General features: G+C 45.3%; 1 protein-coding gene across 1 annotated transcript in view; it reads right to left on the reverse strand.

Moving 5' to 3' along the window:
• Positions 1-491: 491 nt before the first annotated feature.
• CAPN13 (calpain 13) overlaps positions 492-18,106 on the reverse strand; it is a gene marked incomplete at its 5' end in the record, with an annotated part of 54,712 nt that continues 37,097 nt past the window's right edge. Inside the window, 10 exon segments of the mRNA XM_084261939.1 lie at positions 492-978; positions 2,881-2,934; positions 3,967-4,022; positions 8,101-8,217; positions 11,120-11,198; positions 12,248-12,316; positions 14,004-14,071; positions 15,106-15,163; positions 16,195-16,257; positions 17,943-17,979. Coding sequence (XP_084118065.1) covers positions 2,908-2,934; positions 3,967-4,022; positions 8,101-8,217; positions 11,120-11,198; positions 12,248-12,316; positions 14,004-14,071; positions 15,106-15,163; positions 16,195-16,257; positions 17,943-17,979 — 574 coding nt within the window. The 3' untranslated portion in view covers positions 492-978; positions 2,881-2,907.

Genomic DNA, 18,106 nt, shown 5'->3' on the forward strand with positions numbered 1-18,106 from the left:
CAACCTTGAATTGCTTTCATCCATCGACATTTGCATCCTTCATTTTGGCATTTTTCACAAATAGAGTTTTCAGAGATAATTTTTTTTCAATAGTAGAGTAGAATAGATCACTAGATTTGCTTTCATCACCATGATAAAAAAAGTATGAAAGCAGAGTTTGTGCGGGGGCTACAGAAAGGTTACAGTTATATAGCAGATTTAAGTTAACTTTTGAGCATGAATTACATCTGAAGAAGCCCTATATTTTTAAAGACATCAGGTCAGGGAAAGGGAATGCAGTTCAGATAAATTTGTCTCCTCCTAGACAGTCCTGATATAGATGCTGGAAATCAGAAAAAAACACAGAACAATCTGTCCTACGACTCTACTATGCCTCTCCATTGCCATAGCAAATAAAATGGAATTCCTATAGCTGACAAACTCAAGTATGTACAAAACTTTTTTTTTTTTTTTTTTAATAAAAAGTAAAAAATAATCACAAAGCTCCTGGTGTTATTTATGAATTACAATTAATTTCTTCAACCTTTTTGTGGCATTCAGAAACGGCACACAAGCAAATTAAGAAGTAATTAACATAAAACTGTCTTAATTACTTCTGTTATCTAAGCAACAGGCAGTCCTTCCATGTAAAAGACTTGATTCTCACTTGCAATGAAGTTACTGGAGCTGTTCCTGACTTCTGTGCATTGACCAGGAAAACTCACCATACTATTGACATGAAGATGAGAGGAGATTCCACTTGGCACTACCAGCTTGCCTGTGGATCTCCCTCTTTACTTCCTCTTCTCTTCGTAAACAGCTCCAGTTTGCCTGGAAAGGACTCTCTATCCAGGCATCTGAGTACCATGATGCATAAGCGAATGTCCGAAAGAAATCTGGTTTCCCTCCTTCACAGTGTTCAGGTTTTCAAGAGCCCCATGAATGGCTCTTAGATGGGATGGCCTTGGGCTGCGTCATACTGAGGAGCAGAAAAGCCACCTATGGGAGACGTAGAGAGAAACACACTCAAAACACAGACAGCTGGAGGTCAGTCTTTAGAAATCATTAACAAGAGTATTTTTTCAACAGATTTGTTTTCCAACAAATGCTAAGTATGTTTTCTCACATCACTCATGGTTTGTTAGGCTCTAGTTTAAAGAGTTGCAGTTCTCTGAGGTGCCCATGCTGAGACTGCCCAGCCTCCAGCTGCAAGTGGCTGCTGAGTTGCTCAAGTGAACTGCTTAGAAACACTCTACAGGCAGAATTTAATTCAAAACTGGTAAGTGAAAATTATGATTAATGATATATTTGCAGATTTTATTATCAGTTTATGAATGATTCAAGAAAGGAAAGAAGATGACTAGACTATGAATATCATTTGCAAGCAATAATTTAATCAATTTCATCCCCCAAAGTCAGGTCCTTCTAGTCTCATATTTACCTAATGATACTCTGTGTAGCAAGGGGTGGGTGCCGTGTTTATGAATAACCTGTTGCTACACATCAACACATCAAAATTCAGCTTTGCGGTTGCAAAGGGAAGGTGCACTGTCCAAAAACTCCCTGAACGCAAAGGGCAGACCTTCAAACAATAAACTGTGTGCAAACAGAGCTCAGACAGGTGAAAGCATCACAGTGTTGAGTAGTGAAGCCCAGCTCCTGCTGCAGATGAACACATAGGATGTAGTGAGCACCCAAGACAGAGGAGCAGCTGGGTATGACAGCTGCCCTGGAACCAAGGGTGAGACACACAGAACTGTCTCTAGCTTGGGTATGAATCTACCATCCTTTCTCCATGGGGGAGTGTAATTTACATCCTGATGATACATTTCCTCTTTCAACTTCTCACCAAAGCTGGCATCCAATGTCACCTGCCTTCAGAAACAGGATAAGAGACACCAGAGACACTGCTCATATATTATTTATTATTGTAATTCCTGTCTATAGGAAGGCTCATCTTGATGCGGTCCCTGGATTTCAGTGAAGGTCCTGGTTTTGGGGTTTTTTTTTTAGGTTTTAATTCCATTTTTGCACTGGGTTGATAAGGAAATTTTGTTACTTTGCCCAAAGGTGCACCCTGAGTTCCTGGGGTCAACCACAACACAATGGCAAGAGGCTGCTGGCTCTTTGCTGGCTCTCTGACTGTACCTTTTCATTAGGGATTGGCTTTCCTCCCTATTTTCTCCTCAGTGCCAGCTGTCTGGGACCAGCATTAGTGCTCTACCCATGGCAACTGGGACCAGCTGTGTCTCAGTGGGTTACTAGAAGCATGGTGGCCAAGATGGTTTATGAATATATAAATAGGACAAGTTTTTTTTTAGGAAAAGACAGAGTCCTTCACTCCAACTACACAGCAGAACTGAAAAGTCCAGGCAAGCTTCAGGCCAAAGAAAGCCCCTCTTCCAGGCACGACATGAAGGGAGCAAATGTCAAATGAAGCACAAGCCAGGGACTGCTGTTCAAAGCTAAACTAAATGACATAATTCAGCTAAAAATGTGAAATCAGCCCGACCAAGAAATCTAAGTGACCTCATACACCCACCCTCTACTTCATTTTACATGTGCTGCAGCTATCTAAGGTGTGCAGGAGTAATCACATCCCTTAGAAGAGAGAAAAAGACAAGTTCTGCTAGTTGATCTTTGAAAACGTACTACCTCAGGTGGGAACAGAAGGCAAGTGGCTAACTGAGCCATTGGTGGCCTAAGCAATGGATACAGCCATCAGCAACTCCGAGAAAAAATAGCCCAAAGACCAATTCCCCTTGTAGCCCCTCTCCAGCCTCACTCACACTGCACCATAACTGCAGGGTGAGCTTTCTGCAACCCCCCCACACTGTGGCTGCTGTAAGGGCACCCACCTCTTTCTTCTCAGTATGTACAGCACTTAAGGGGATTTCTTACCAGGCCACGCTGAGCTCTGACATCTCTTTAGGTGTACATGACAAGAGTCAGCCACTGGAAAAAGAAGAAAAGGTGCATTTAGACAGTGACATTGTGCTAAGCCTTTGGGCATGCCAGTACCTTCAGGCTATGACTATGGTCCTTTTGTCCTGCACAGGACAGTTAAAGGGTTTTGGAACTACCTTTTCCCCTTATAATAATTCAGATGTTCAAACACTTTCCATATGTTTCTTTCCATAAATTATTGCAGCAGCTGGAGCAAAAGTGACTGCTGGGAAAGGATGGTACCTGCGTGACTGCAAGGTGGCAAGGCTCCGGGAATGTGGTTGTCCTACAGACTACCCCCTAAAACACCTTCAGGGCCTCTGCTTGGAAACTCTGCTCAGCTCAAAGATTTAATGAACTCTGAGCCACTGAACTAACCACGGAGCATAAACAGGAGCTGGCAAGATTGTAAAAGGTTTTTGAAAAAAAAAAGTTTAAACTCTGTATTCTCAAATAACAGCCCCCAGACTGATAAAGTGTAGCACTCAGGCACATCACTATGGAGCACAGCAAGATATTTGCTTCAGACTAGCAAATAAAAAGCTTGATGTATCCCCATTTGGCTAGCTATCCTTCAGGCTGTGCTTTTAAGACAAACATCAGCAGCAAGCATTTGTCTGCTATTTCTTTCTTAAAACCAAGATGTTTCATGATTCAGAATTAACACATGGGGCGGTAAGAAATGAGGGCATGGATTTCTTTTGTCACTTCCTCAAGGTCACTTTGAGCAGTGCTTCCAGCCTCACTGGCATTGGTGAGGGAGGTCTCTGTACTTTGAATGTGGATGGCCACCACAGAGCTGTGCTCACTCCAGCAAGGTGGTGTGACTGGGGCCAGGGAACCTCAGGGAAATACCTTCCACCCATTATGTACATCCAGCCAGGGGAAATCCTCACTGCTCTTCATGTCAGAAGCAAAAAAAACCCCTAGCAAAATATATCACACATCATCTTTACCTTCACCCTCCTGCTAACATACTCAGTGGTCCCACTTTGGTTGAGGGGAGAGGAGGAGAGGGGAGGGGAGGAGAAACAGTCTTACCTCCATTGCTGTCATCAAAATTTGCGATCTGCCTTCTGCTAAGTTTTGAAACGCACCTAGGTTTAGAACAAAGACAATCTGATTGCATGACCATGAAGCAAGAATGCAACACAGACATATGGCTGTGGCAGCTGAGAAGCAGAGCTGGGATCCCAATGGTGGGATCCTTGGCCTGGGTCAGGTGTCTGCACACACTGTCCTCCTGAGACACATGTAATTTCTGCACTGGGTACTTCCTCTGCCCTGGCCTTTGAATTGCAGCCTGGAAAGGCACCCCAAGCACAGGGCCAGAATGTGGCAAAAGCATGGGGACAGCGAGTGCTCAATGGGACTGTGTTCATCTCCTCTCATAACTTGTTTCAGTTGTACCTCCCGCCTGAAGACTGACAGGACTGGGGAGAAATGAAACACATCTTCCCACAGGGAAACTTTCTGATGGTCCTTTTCCATCCTCTCTAGCAGTGAGTGATCACAGTGTGCCCTAAAGAAAATTATTATCTTGAAGTCATTAGTATGCCTTGCGAGCTATTGACAGGGAGTATAAATGCAGATGCTGCTGTTATTCAGCTAGACTTTGAAATTAACATTGCTGAAAGTTTTCTGATGAACACTTTGCTATGACAAAATTCAAATCCATTCAAATATTGATATTCTATGTGCACATTTACACTGCAGTTTGTCTAGGAGAAATGTTCAAACCCAAGTGTTTGGATAAAATCAAAACACAGTATTTTGAGTTCTCACTGTTTATTTTGAAATTACTTTTCTCTTAGAAATGGGCTGTTATGAAGAGTAATAAAAAAAGTTGAAACAAATTTAATTCTGTCTATCCTTGAATGACACATTTCTCCAGGAGCTCCTTTCCCACACTGAATGGAAAAGGCATTGTAAGATCACAAATGTTTTGAAACCTGCCCAGCTTCAGGCAAAAGCAGAAAGCTGCTGGAAGACCGTTGGAACAGGGCACAAGGGCACATTGCTGTTCTGCTCCTTAGGAGGCAGCCAGAACTGCCTACAGAGAGAAAGCAGGGAGATGAACATCCAGCCAATACTGCTCTGAAGAAAGGCACAGAACAAGGAAATCCCTATGTGAAAATCCAAGGGGGAAATGTCCCCTTGACAAGGTTGTATTTGCAGGCGCCAGCTTATGCCCAGCGGTCCTCTTAGGAACAAATGGCAGCGCTGAAATTACCTATTCTGGGAAGAGGTAAGTGTCCCTTTACTGCTTCATTAAATCCAGTTAAATAGAGTTTGCAAAGAAGCTGCTGCTTTTGGTTTGGGTCTCGTCTCTGTTTATTTTGAAAGGATGAGTAATGATACAATAGGGCAGATTTTTTTATCTTCCCTGATGCATTCACATCATCATAAAGGTGAACCGCCTTTTATTTCCACTTGGCATCCTTATCCTCTTCTGTAACAATATTATTCACAATGAATTGAAAAGTTTGAGAAATGTATTCCACATTAAACCCTCAGTAAAGTGATAACCAGAAGACTTAAGAGCGTTTTAAGATACTCATTACAGACAGCAATGAAACTTTTAGAGATTCCTTTCCACATAGATGTAAAGGAGTTGTCTTAACACTGGCACTTAAAATGTAAAATCTTTTTTAGGTAAAAAAAAAAGCCATGGTGCTAATTTAGGCAAAAGAATTTTCATCTACAGCGAATGACATGTATAATCACAAAAAATGAATGCTTACAAGTTATCTGTTTTTTAATGAAAGCATTAAAATCAGGACACGCTCTGACTTTCTGAGCTGCTTCTGCTGCGCGCACTGGAAATGGGATTTTAGGCAGTGCCATCTGGGCGGACCCGCTGACCGCTATCGGCCCGTAAAGCATCGGTGCTAAAAAGCACATGGGAAAAAATGAGCACTCATTTCCACGCGCTGCTGAAACCCAGCTCGTTCCAAAGATGAACTAAATTGCTGTACCGATGTTCTAGCACACGGGTCACAATTGCTGGGTTTGTCTAACTACCAGAATTTCCAGTCAAAATGCTTATTATTAGAGCAGTGTGAATGGTGCTTTTGCAAAACAGAATTCCATTAACTTTCCGGCAAAGGCTCATTTACAGACACTCCCTCCTCACAGCTGCCAACAAGAGCTGGACACAGCACAGGGCATGAGCTTGTTTATCCACTGAGAGGGATCACAGACCTTCTTCTTACCAAAAATCTGAGAGAATTTTACATAAGTTGGTGGGAAAACATGCCTCCAGTTAAAAAATTAAACAAACAAACCCAAAAGAACCCAAATCCACCACCCTTTGCTGTGATTCAGACTTCCCTGACTTTTAACCAAAAGAGAAAGTCTTCTACTTGAGATGTGCTGTCTCATTCCTCTTCATTGGACATGAATGTATGCAGTCTCCCTCAGCAGTCTTGGCAACACTCCCCCCCCCCCCGGGAAGCTCTGCTGTGGAGCGGGATGCTCAACCTTGTGTTGAAGGGCATCAGCATCAGCACAAAGACACATCTTGTTTTTAGAAAATGAGTCTCTGCACGCAGGGGCTCTAAAGACAAACCTGCAGAGACCAGGCTAAATTCACACAGCAATAAAGGATCAGTAGCTGAAGAAGCTCTGGCTACACATTATCATCGCTCCTCGGCAGCGAAAAACACTTGGCAACATGGTACCACGTGTTGTGGTTTTGCATGGCGAGTGTCTGGTGCAGAAGGGGATGCTGCATCAGTGGCTTCTGCAAGAAGCAGCTAGAAGCTTCCCCCAAGGCCCAACAGAGTAACCACCAGCTGGGCTCAAGGCTGGAGCCGCCACTGACCAAGGCCAAGCCCATCAGCGACAGTCACAGCGCCTCTGGGAATCACGTTTAAGCCAAAAAAAAACCCCCAAACACACAAGCAGTGCCTTTTTTGCTGGCAGAGAAGGGAGTGAGAAGATGTAAGTAACTCTGCAGACACCAGGGGCAGTGAAGAGGGGGGGAAGAGGCACTCCAAGTGCCAGAGAGATTCCCCTGCAGCCCATGGAGAAGACCATGGCAGAGTAGGTTGTTCCCCTGCAGCCCATGGGAGACGATGAGGAGACCCTATGGGCAGCCCATGGAGAGACCCCACGCTGAAGTGGGTGGAGACATATGGAAGACACTGTGACCCATGTTGGAGCAAGCCCCTGCAGCCCATGGAGAGAGAGGCCCACACAGGAGCAGGTTGGTGGGGGGGGGCTTGTGACTCCATGGGGGCTCAGGCTGGAGAAGCCTGGGCCTGAGAGACTGCACCCCGCAGAAGTGACCCACGCTGGGGCAGCTGGTGAAGAGCTGAAGCCCTGTGGGAAATTATTCACACTGGAGAAGTTGGTGGAGGGCTGTCACCTGTGGTGGGACCCCATGCTGCAGCAGGGGAAGAGTGTGAGGAATGCGCACCCCCACCCCAGGCTAAGAAGGAAAACATCTCGTGAGGAACTGAGAAAAAAACCCATTCCCTCCTCCACTCCTCCCATGCCACCCTGTGGGGTGGGAGAAGGGAGAGAAAGTTACAGCAGCGAAGAAGGGAGGGATGGGGGGAGGTTTTTAAGATCTGGTTTTACTTCTCATTATCCAGCTCTGGTTTCAACTGTGTGTGTGTCTGTGTGTTGTAATACATTAGATGCTTTTCTTTTTCTTTTTATTCCATGTTGAGTCCATTTTGCCAGTGACACTGATTGAGGAATGATCTCTCCCTGTCCTTGACTCCTAAGCCTCTCAATACATATTTTCTCTCCTATCCATCTGAAAAGGGGAGTGACAGAGCGGCTTTGGTGGGTGCCTGTCACCACACCACTGAAGCCCACGGGTGCTCTGATGGGAAGCTGGAAGCTGACCTCCTTCCAGCCCCTTTCAGTAAAGGCATTTTCCAGCTGTTGCATTCCCAGCACTAAACTGCTCTCTTCCAGCCAATTGTTCCTGTGAGATGGAGGCAAATCTGGCTTTTGGCAAACAGGCTGCCCAAAGAGATGCCTGGACCATGCCTGGGTACTTTGGGCAGGTTTATTATTTCCAAGCTACACCATTAGTCATGGACTATCATGTCTAGCAGTGTGTCCCTTGCCTCTGGCCACTGCCCTCAGTCTGGCTTTGCAAATTCCCCTGCCCAAACCCGTCCCCTGCCCAACCCAGGCCCCAGCACCAGGACTCACTGGTCATGGTTTCAAGGCGCAGCATGCAGCACACAAAGTCAGAGAAGCCGATTCTCCTAGTAGCATCGCCATACCGCAGGATCATCAGGCGCAGGAGCTGATCGTTGGCAGCCAGACCTGCAGAGGGAAGAGGAATGGCAACATTAAGGACTCACTGTGGAATGATGGACTGGCCCTGACAGCCTCATATACCCTGCAAAGAAGCTGGGGCCCTCCCTCAGCCCCCCACCATGTCATGCTGGGTCTCCTCTGCATCCCTGGACAACAGCTTGCCTTTCCCCCAGGTTTGTGCTTAACAGGCAGAGCAGGGCAATGGACAAATCAAAGTCCTTCTAGTCACTTCCTCAAGTTGGGGGTTTGGTCAGCAAGCAGAAAACATTGAGCTAAATAACCAAGTGCTACCTCACTTTGCCTTTTTAACTTTTATTTTCTGTAAGAAAGGGTGATTTTCTTTGGCTCATGGCTGTTGAAGTCTAAACATAGCATTTACTATACCACTGGTGCTTTCTGCTAAAGAAATGCTGCATGTTCTGCCAAAGAGATGCTGCATGTTCATGCTATTATGCAGTATTGCATGCCTGGGATTCTTAATTTTTACATTTTCTCTCCTATTAGAAAATGGTGAAGGGTGAATTTCTTTTTTATTAGCTGATCATTCAGTATTTGTGTCACAATCTGTTTGGATGGAAATTGGTATTCAATTGAATGAACAAAAATTGCCTTCTAGAATGATTCTTTTATTAGTTAAATAAAACTACCCTGAATGTGCTGGCTACATAAAAGAAATGATTTAAATATATTTTGCACTAAAAGCTGATTTGCTAAACAAAAGAGAAATTTCCTACAGAGAGCTGGACTGATAGCTTCAGTTTAATGCATTCTCTGAGGCTTCAGAGAAGTCTCATTTTCTCACCCCTAGTTTTGAGTGGCTCAGCTGGAAGAGAAGTAGCTTTCCTTTTTTTTTCAGATTTAAATGAACTCATTGTGGAGCTAAATTAGTTGAATGAGAAGAAAATAAGGAAATGGTTTCTCTATACCTGTGTAGGGGGAGATACAACTGGTGGAGGTGAGTTACTAAGTCGACAAACTCTGGTTACATGAGCGTAGTTGAAGAAGGTCTCCAGCAGGAAGTAGACAGACAATGCTGACTATTTAAATAATTGGAAATACATTTGGGCTTAAGATAAACCTGCTTTTAGGTTTGTGTTTTGGTTTGGGTTGGGTATTTTTTTCCTAGGAGGAAAAGTTAGTAATTTAAAAAACCTAAGTTACGGAATTTTGTCTTTGAATCTGGTTTTAAACTACTAGCAAGAACCACAGTAGTAGTAAGCAATGAATCCTACCACATTTTTAACCTTTTGAAGGCAGTGGGAATTCAATCTCTGTCTAAAGAGCAGATTTCAGCAAATATTACAATGCTGCTTATGAGATGCTATAATCCTATCTTACTCTAGTAGAACACCATCAATTTGGCATGGTTGGTCTACTTGCTCTGAAATCTGCTCACCTGGCAATGTTTTGGTTAACCTCACCAACGAGACTGAAGTGTTGGTCTTCCCCGTTCCCAAGACATTTCACGTATGTGCTGTTGCTTATTTTTAAGTTTACTCCCCACATCTTTTGTCTGTTGGATTCCTCACTCTGGTTTTACTCCAGCTTTAAAATACAGACTGGATATTTCCCTCTTTTTTAAAATTATTTTTTGATGCATTTAGTATTGCCAGTGAGGATTTTGTAAATACCCCAGCCCAATGCTCCTGCATTTCAGGGCAGCACTGCTATTAATGCAGCTAGCCTGCTTTGCTCTGGCAGAAAATTTGACCCATCATTATTATGCTTTGAAGCATTATGACAACAGTAAAAATTAAACACATACTTCAGTGTTTTGCTGGAGAAAGCACTGAACGCTTCAGGGAACAGCTGGCTTAGAGCTGTATTTAAATACAGCCGTTCCCAGAGGTAGCACCAACCTCCCAAAGGCTTTCTGGGGCTTTCCACTCTTTCCCATTTAAAAGCCAGGACAGGGATCATCCTAATGCAAAGGCAGAACGAAATGCAGCTGTCTGGCTCAGAAAAGGCAAGAATGAGCTTGTAATTGTATTCCCTTTCCCTGCTAACTGCTTATAGCCCATCACATATTGAATCTGCCATTTAACAGTGCCTTGTTACACCTTCAAATAGCTGCACTGTTTTGGCTGCCAGGACTTCTCAGTTTTCCTCCCAGTTTTATAGTTTGGCACCTTTCTTACAGAACGGGCCTGGCAGCTTCTCCTTGGACATCTGGCACATCCTCAGGCAGAGGCTAATGCTCTGCCCGCCTCTCAGCTACACAAAACGTTACGCGTGCATCCCCTGAACCGATGCTTCCCACAGGCAGCACTTCTGCAGCAGGCTTCTCCTGGGGACACCACCGCTCCAAGCTTGTTGAGATTTACTGGGAGCTTCCCTGCTCTACGATTATACGAGGATTGCTCTCTCAGAGCTGTATTTCATGTACAAAGTCTTCGGAGAGACGATCCAGCTAAATACTTTGCTGGTGGGAAGAGGCCCCATGCAGTCCCTGCAAGTTCCAGCATCCGTGTAGCCAACAGAGGTCAGTGCAAACTAAATAAATGCCTGTCACTGCGCTTTCCCTGACAGGCTGTCACTGCCACGGAGGGAAACTGCAGGAACTGGAGTGAGCACGAGCACTGACTGCTTCTTGCTCCTTTCCTCTGCTGGATATTTCGTCTGTGACCCAGAGATAGTGCACAGGAACCAGTCTGCAGGCTCGGGCTGTGCTTCCCTGCACCTTGCTGCCGGCTCCCCAGCTGCAGTGCAAGGTGTTTCTCCCTGAAATGAGCTTTCTGTCTCGATGCCCTAAAACAATGCAGACCTCTGAGCAGAGCTGTGATCTAACTGCCAATCCAAACCACTTTGTCCCTGAAGCTCATTTTTTCTTTCCTCTCTCTTTTTCATCCTTTCATCCTACAGTGCCACAGGAAGAAGGAAGGGAGCTGCTCACCACCTACAGACATACCTGTTGTCTGTACTGCTCTTTTCAGTTCAGACACATCAAGAAATCCGGAATTATTTCTATCTTCCATGATGAATATATCCTAAAAAACAGTGTAAAGGCAGGTTTCAAACCCAGATCAGCAGTCCCCAAATTCACTAATATATTTAATTATGCAGGATGCTTTCCCTCCTTAATAGGCAGATAATCAAGAGATGATACAGGGTGATCATGACAAAGGAGACCCATTTCCAGAAAGTTCAGACAGCGTTGTTCCCGTGCAAGAAATCCCACATTTTTGGATGGCTGGAAGCCTTTTGGCTTGCTCTCCCTGGTTTATGTATGTGGGCACCAATGGGAATACACCTCTACTGACAAAAGGACATTGTCTATAATGCATTAAATAAGCCAGGAGTCCCTAAGTCCCAGAATGGTGTGAGGTCACCTCTCCCAACCCACCTTTGAAACCCCTCAAGCCACACTTGAGGTGCTGTCAGTGGGAAAAGCACCACTGCTAGATGGAGAACTGGCACTCCATGTCCTAGGCTGCATCAGACCATCTCAAGAGGTTTCAAACAAATTAGACCCCCCCACAAATCTGAGGCTTCACGAAGTCTTCTCATCCTGCAGCAAGGCTGAAGGGAGAGAAGGACCTGAGAACCTGCTTGACTTAGGTGGGACCCTAAATACCAAGCTACCATCCTCACTGGTTCCAATCCTAATGCTTAACCCTTTCTCCCAGATAAACCTTCATCAGACCATACACATTTTCACTACAAACTACAGCAGTGAGCGAATGACATTTTTCAGAGGAGACTGTTCAAGAAATTTATTTTAGCTTAAAAAGCTTTTTAAAATAAAATGTTAGTGATGGAACTCAGAGATTTCCACCAAATTCTAAGCCTAATTGGCCTTCCTACCTTTTCTTCAATAATACCTGCACTAGAAAAGCCTTGGCTACTCATTTGGAGCACTTCACACACACCCCACTGCTTCCTGAGCTCCCGACCTTTGCATGAGAGGATGGAACTCTGACCCACTAAGCATGCAACGTTTGTGACGTTTTTCCCTCGCGGTCCTTTGATATCACAGAGCATCTGCTCTCTGCTGATGGAAAGCCCAAGAACACAGTATTGGCAGAGAAGAGAGTACCATGTATTTAGTGACTTTTTGCCAGAGGCTCCCGAACTCCTGCAGTGTGAGTTGTCCATTCGAGTTGAACTGTGCATTTAGTTAAGAATTGAACTGTTAATGAGAGCTAAACCTGCCTGTCTTCATTCCCAAGGATGCTGCCTTCACATAAAGTCATAAATGCAGCCTCTTTTGGTCATTACTTTGTGTTGAGAGAGCCAAGAGCTTTTCTGCTCTCAATTACACTTAAATTCACTTTCTTTGGTACACTGTACAGCTGCTCATACCTGTGCTCACAGACAACAAAAGGTTTCTATTTTTATGGTGCCTTTAACCATGAGGGAACCTGCAGTGATGGCTCTGGTTGACGTATAGCCACTGAACAAAGAGGGTCCTGCAGCAGAACATAACCCCACACTCCAGGCCACACACACACCTTGCCTCGCCTGTCTGCACCAGGCAGCACAGTATTAGCTCTTCCTGGGTCAGCCTGGCCCAACAGGCACTGAAGTAGCCAAAAGCACAAGGAGCCTGCTGTCAGAAGGCAGCCACAGCCTTTGAGCCATGCATATGCTTTGGGCAAGAAAACAGTTCCCCACCATGAGCTGAAGGAGCCATGGGTGTTGGCAGACATCTCCCATGGATGGAGTGGGATCGTCTCAAAGGACTATGCCAGTGGACCTGCTCCCTTCCTGTACACCACTGAGGAGTGCTGACCAGACATGCAGCATCTCACCTAATGCAGCTGGGATGGCAAAACCCCCCAGAAAGCAGAATTCATCACCAGTAAAATAGAAGCAGACAAGTGACGCTTGCCATGAAACCTGATTGAAAAAAGCTGACCCCGTCTTTGCAGGCCAAGATAGGTCACATTGTGCATGGGTTGTATGCAGCCTGGAGAATGAAAAATCCATCTTGAATTAAAGCAGAGCACTGGCTTTGTCAGCTCTTTGCATGTGCCATGCATTCACAGCACCCACTTAGTCCGGGAGCGGCTTTGGAAAGGGGGAAAGCTCTTTCACCAGCTAGATGCAGAAAGCTAGAAAGAGGGCCTTGTAATTTTTATTCATTCTCTCACAGTTCATAAAGCTCTGAAAACGTCTCAAAGTTATTACAAGGCATGGAAGATAAGAGACAGTGAGCAAGCAAGGGGGAGAAAACACACAGGGGAGAATTTATGTTTTCATCAAGGAGCCTGCTTGTTCTACAACAGCCAGCAATGTATTTCCAGTGTTGTCTTGTTAACAGTAAAAAGGCTGCATGATCCATCTAAATAGGGAAGGTACACTGGGAAGGATGAATGGCCTGCCAGGCAAGTGCCTGTGATTCCACAGTGACAGCGCTTCTCTCCCCAACACCAGCTTTGCTGGCAGTGCCAGCAGGCTGCTCGAGCTGCTACCACAGGCCAGCGTGGCTGCAGCTGTGGTGGAAGAGCTGAGTTATGCCTGAGCTCTGTGCTGCCTCCTCACCTTGGGCTCTGCTGCCACCTGATCCTATGCCCAAAGGTGAAGCCTAGCCAAGACCTGGACTCTGCAGAGAGGAAAACGAGCCCAAAGAGTTAGCTGGCAGCAGAAGGCTGAACCTCACTTCTCATCAGACACAATCAGAGCCAGGCCACGCATGACAATGCCTTGCATAGATTCTGGGACACTTAGCTATTGAGGACTGTGGCTAGTATTTCCTTGTGGGTTCTCACAGTGGGACGCTCAGCTCAACCATAACTCAAGGTAAGGATGGACAGTGCTGGGGAAGTTTATTGCTTCTGCTGAAAGGATACATCCATCAGAGCTAAAATGCCTCTGCAGGAATCGAAGCTGAATTGTCCTCCCAGGCTGGTCATTTCATCTGCAAACGTTGACAAAAAAAAAGGAATTAGCAATAACAAGAGAGGTGACAGAGGCATCAGGTCAGAGGGAAGGAGGACATCAGTTCTCATAGGTGAAAAGCCCCCGATCTGGCTCAGGCTCTCAAACAGCAGCAAGGGCTACGTGCCAGGCTGAGGTCCACTGAGGTCCTCTGATGTATCTCAGACATTTCCACTTCTCCCTTTCCCAGGAACAGGTGCCCTGTTTGGGTTTACTATTCCACACAGTCTCTGCCCAGCTTCTTACCCTGATGGAAACTCTTCCCTCTTGAAATACAGACAAAGGAAATGACAGTGATAAGAAAGGCTATTTATGCTGAATGGTGAGTCCTAAGAGCATTTGGAACCTTGTGCATGACTGAGTTGACACAAGGCCTCCAGCTGTGCCCCTGTCTCATGCTGTTTTCAAAGTGGGCTGGTAGAGAAGGTTGGGAAATGCTGAAAGCCAGCTTGAGGTCTCTGCAGAGGATCATTGCAGGCCAGGGCTGAACTGGAAGAAATTGTGTGACAGTGAGGAGAGTGGGAGGCAAAGCTCCCTGGGGCTCTCACTGGTGCAGGCCAGCCAGGCACGGGGTTCCTGCTGCAATTGTTGGGGCATGGAGCAGGAATGGTGGCTCAAGGGGTTGCAGGGACATCCAGGAGAAGGGCAGCATAGGGTAGGGTAGGTCTACTGAGCAGTTCTTGGCAGAACTGTGAAGAGAGAATTAAATTTAGCAGGCGCACAGCTTTGCTGATGTCCGTGCATTAAAGAGCATGTTAGCAGCTGGTCTGGGCTGTACTGCCTTCTTCATGTGAATATCGCTTTGTTTTTCTTTAAAAAACAAAACCCAACTGTTGTGCATGTAAAAGGAACCCTGGTGAAGGCACTTACCATTTTTCAAAATCCAATAGTGCAGCTAGCTGTGCTGAGGATTCTTTGAGGGCCATCAGGACACCACTAAATCCTCTGTCTAATTTACACTAGGCTAAGAATAGGGAAGCATGAAAGACATTAGCTGGGTTGTAAAAGCTTTACCTTGCAGGATCACTTCATTAAGGAGTTGTTGCAGCTGCGAGGCATCGATAGCTGAGCCCTAATGCAGAATAAAATGCAGAGAGGGGTGTGTGAGCATAAAGCTTTTCTTCTGTGTCACTTACACCCAAAACTTCTTCACTCTGTGGCAACTGAGGAGGACTTCCTTATATCTGCACAGCAGCAGCATCCCCTCAAGAGAATAATAAAGCCCTCCATGCTCTTGAGCCAACTTTCTGTTCTTCCCTATGACACTGCAGGGCAGTTACAGACACTGACATCACCATGGGGTATTTTCAACAGCAATGGGAACACTTGCTGACTTCACCAGCCCGTTGCTGGGAAGATGCCAAAAGGCAGGCATAGCAGGCAGCTGGGTGAGTGGGTTGAGAGCAAAGGTGCTGCTGTCTGCTTCCCTTTGAGCCACCCATCAGTAAATTTTATTGCCTCCCTCCTGAGACACCCCCAGGGCATTTCAACATGGCAGCCCGTGTTCATTTTCACCTTCACATATTGATATAACTATTAACCATAAGAGGTCCATTGTGCAAAGACTTTTGGCACTGATTTTTTTTTCCCCTCCTCTTTACTAAGTCAAGTTGTTCTTTCTAACAGTTTATTAAACCATTAAAAGCATCTCCTGTGAACACAAAGAGTTTGGCTCTGAAAGAGCAGGAATCAATTACTCAAATGCTGACTGATGTCTGGTTTCCAAATGCTGTGAAGGCAAATGGAAAATGATGCTGATGAGAGGGGGGAATACCCAAGGCTTTCTAATTGCTTTCAGTAAATAAATGAACCAAAGCCAAAAAAAGACACATGCAAGCCCATCACTAGCACAACTGCAAATCTCCAATCCTCCACTGATATATGGGGCTAGCCAGTCTATCCCAGCTGGATGTCCCATTTTTCTAGGGGTTTCGGCAGGTCAATCAATACTGTTTTCAGGGTATCCACTTAAGGATGGAGCTACATTTCAAAAAAACCCCATTTTTTTCTAAATTGATTTGTATCAACATCAGAGATCAGGTCTTCTTTTTGCAAGTCCATGTGCCACCTTTATTTAGTAGCAAGATGTTTTAGATACAATACCTGCTTAGCGTATCGTAGGAAGACAGCCTTATAGGAGCTGTTCTGGTTCTGTCTTGGTACCTCCTGGATAAAAGACAAAGTACACAGATAAATAATTCAGTTACAAAACAACTGGAAGCAGAAGTCTGAAGATCCAGCCAGCACTTTAGGGAAAGCAGGGTATGTACAGTACAGGCTGCAGCTTTAGCACCCTGAAAGTAAAGTGGACTAGGAGTGAAGAACAGCTACTGCAGTGAAGGAAGAACCATAGTTTGGATGTTATTACTTAATACCACCAGGAAGGAGCAGCTCAAGGCCTGAGTAAGACAACAGAATACATCCAGGGTATTGAATACAGAGATAAAAGTTGTTGAATATAGAGATAAAAAGCCTGATCCTTATTGATGGCCCTCAGTTGAAACCACTGTCTTAGGGCATGTGATTCATGTGATCCAAGAAAACAAACCAGGAGTTCACTTTTCCTTTTTCCTGTACCTTCTAAACCCCAAGACAGTCATGACTGTACCTGAGCAATTGCAATTTAATGGTTAAGGGATTTTTTTTTCAATACTCCAGTGCATAGATCCACCAAGCACTAGGGGAAACTATCCTTAACATTATAAAGCTTTTAAAAAATTTTAAAATCTAAGCCTAAGCCCCAATGCCAATTATCTCTGTACGAGATAATTCACAACAGTGGAGCCCAAATATGTGAACAAGAGCAGAAAGTATGGGTACCACAATTCATCAAAGTCAAAACATTGGCTAACTACTACAGCCAAGTAAACTGACAGCTCGTCAGTGCAAAGAGATAATAAGCCACCATTTACACTACCCCTCTAATGGGACTTAACTGCAGGCTGGAAAATGTATCACAAGGAAAGGAGTCTGCTTTCTGTTCTACTGAAGCATCTTTACACCTCTGGCTTCAAAGATCCGCACTCGGTTTTCGCTGCTATAAATAACAGCCTCTCAGCTGTGAGGCAGCAGCAGGGACTGGACCAGCACTGGCCATCTGCCAGTCCAGCAAGAGATGGTAGGCAGGCAGAAATGCAAGTTGAAGTAGAGGTGCTACCAGTTTTCAAGTGTAATTTCCCTTACGCCTGTGAAGACTTCTTGATGAAAATCAGGAGGAATCTGCTTTGGGGCTCAGGTATCCAAGGAGTCTTGCACTTTATAATAGGGTGCAAGCCCTCAGATGATGGCATTCCCATGGGGAAGGTATGAATGACGCCACTCTCAGGTGACAGGTCTTTTCAAAAGACACAAAAATCAGGGTATGACTTCTTCATCAAAGTTACACCCCCCCCCCCCCCCCCCCCAAATAGTTATCCAAATTTTATAGACATTTCAATAATTTAGCCTCTTTGAAATCCCTACCTCCCCTGCTATAATTGGTTGGTCAGAGTGTTAAAGTTGGCCAGGTGAAAAGGACAGATGTACAAGCTGACAGAGGGACTGCGTGAGATGTGTTTCCTTCAAAAATGAGGCTCTGAGAGAGACATATGTGAAGAGGACGTGCTCCATTGTCACTCTTGTCTCTTCAGAAAGGTACCCCAGGTTGGACACGTGCTCTCCCAGGAAGGTTGCAGGGTGCCAGGGTCGAACTCGGGGGCAGATACTAAGTGTTGAAAGGAGAGAAGAGCAAAGTGGTGTAAGGTATCTACAGAAGGAAGAAGAGGAGTCAGTAGAGGTGACTAATGAAATGTCAGTTCCCTGGGAATCATTCACCGCCACCCGTATCTTCATCAGTTTTCACAGACTCTTACCTTTGGCAGCACTGGGCTGGGCGGGGAGTTTGTGTTCCTAGAAAAGAATTACAAGAGTCAAACTGGGAGAGACCAGGGATCTGCAGGTGCGGCAGCAGGCAGGCACCGACAGGACCACTCACCCAGCCACAGCCCCATGCAATGCTCAGCACCCACACCTTCCA

This window comes from Gallinula chloropus (assembly GCF_964237585.1).
Source record: "Gallinula chloropus genome assembly, chromosome: 3".
NCBI classification, from domain to species: Eukaryota; Metazoa; Chordata; class Aves; order Gruiformes; family Rallidae; genus Gallinula; species Gallinula chloropus.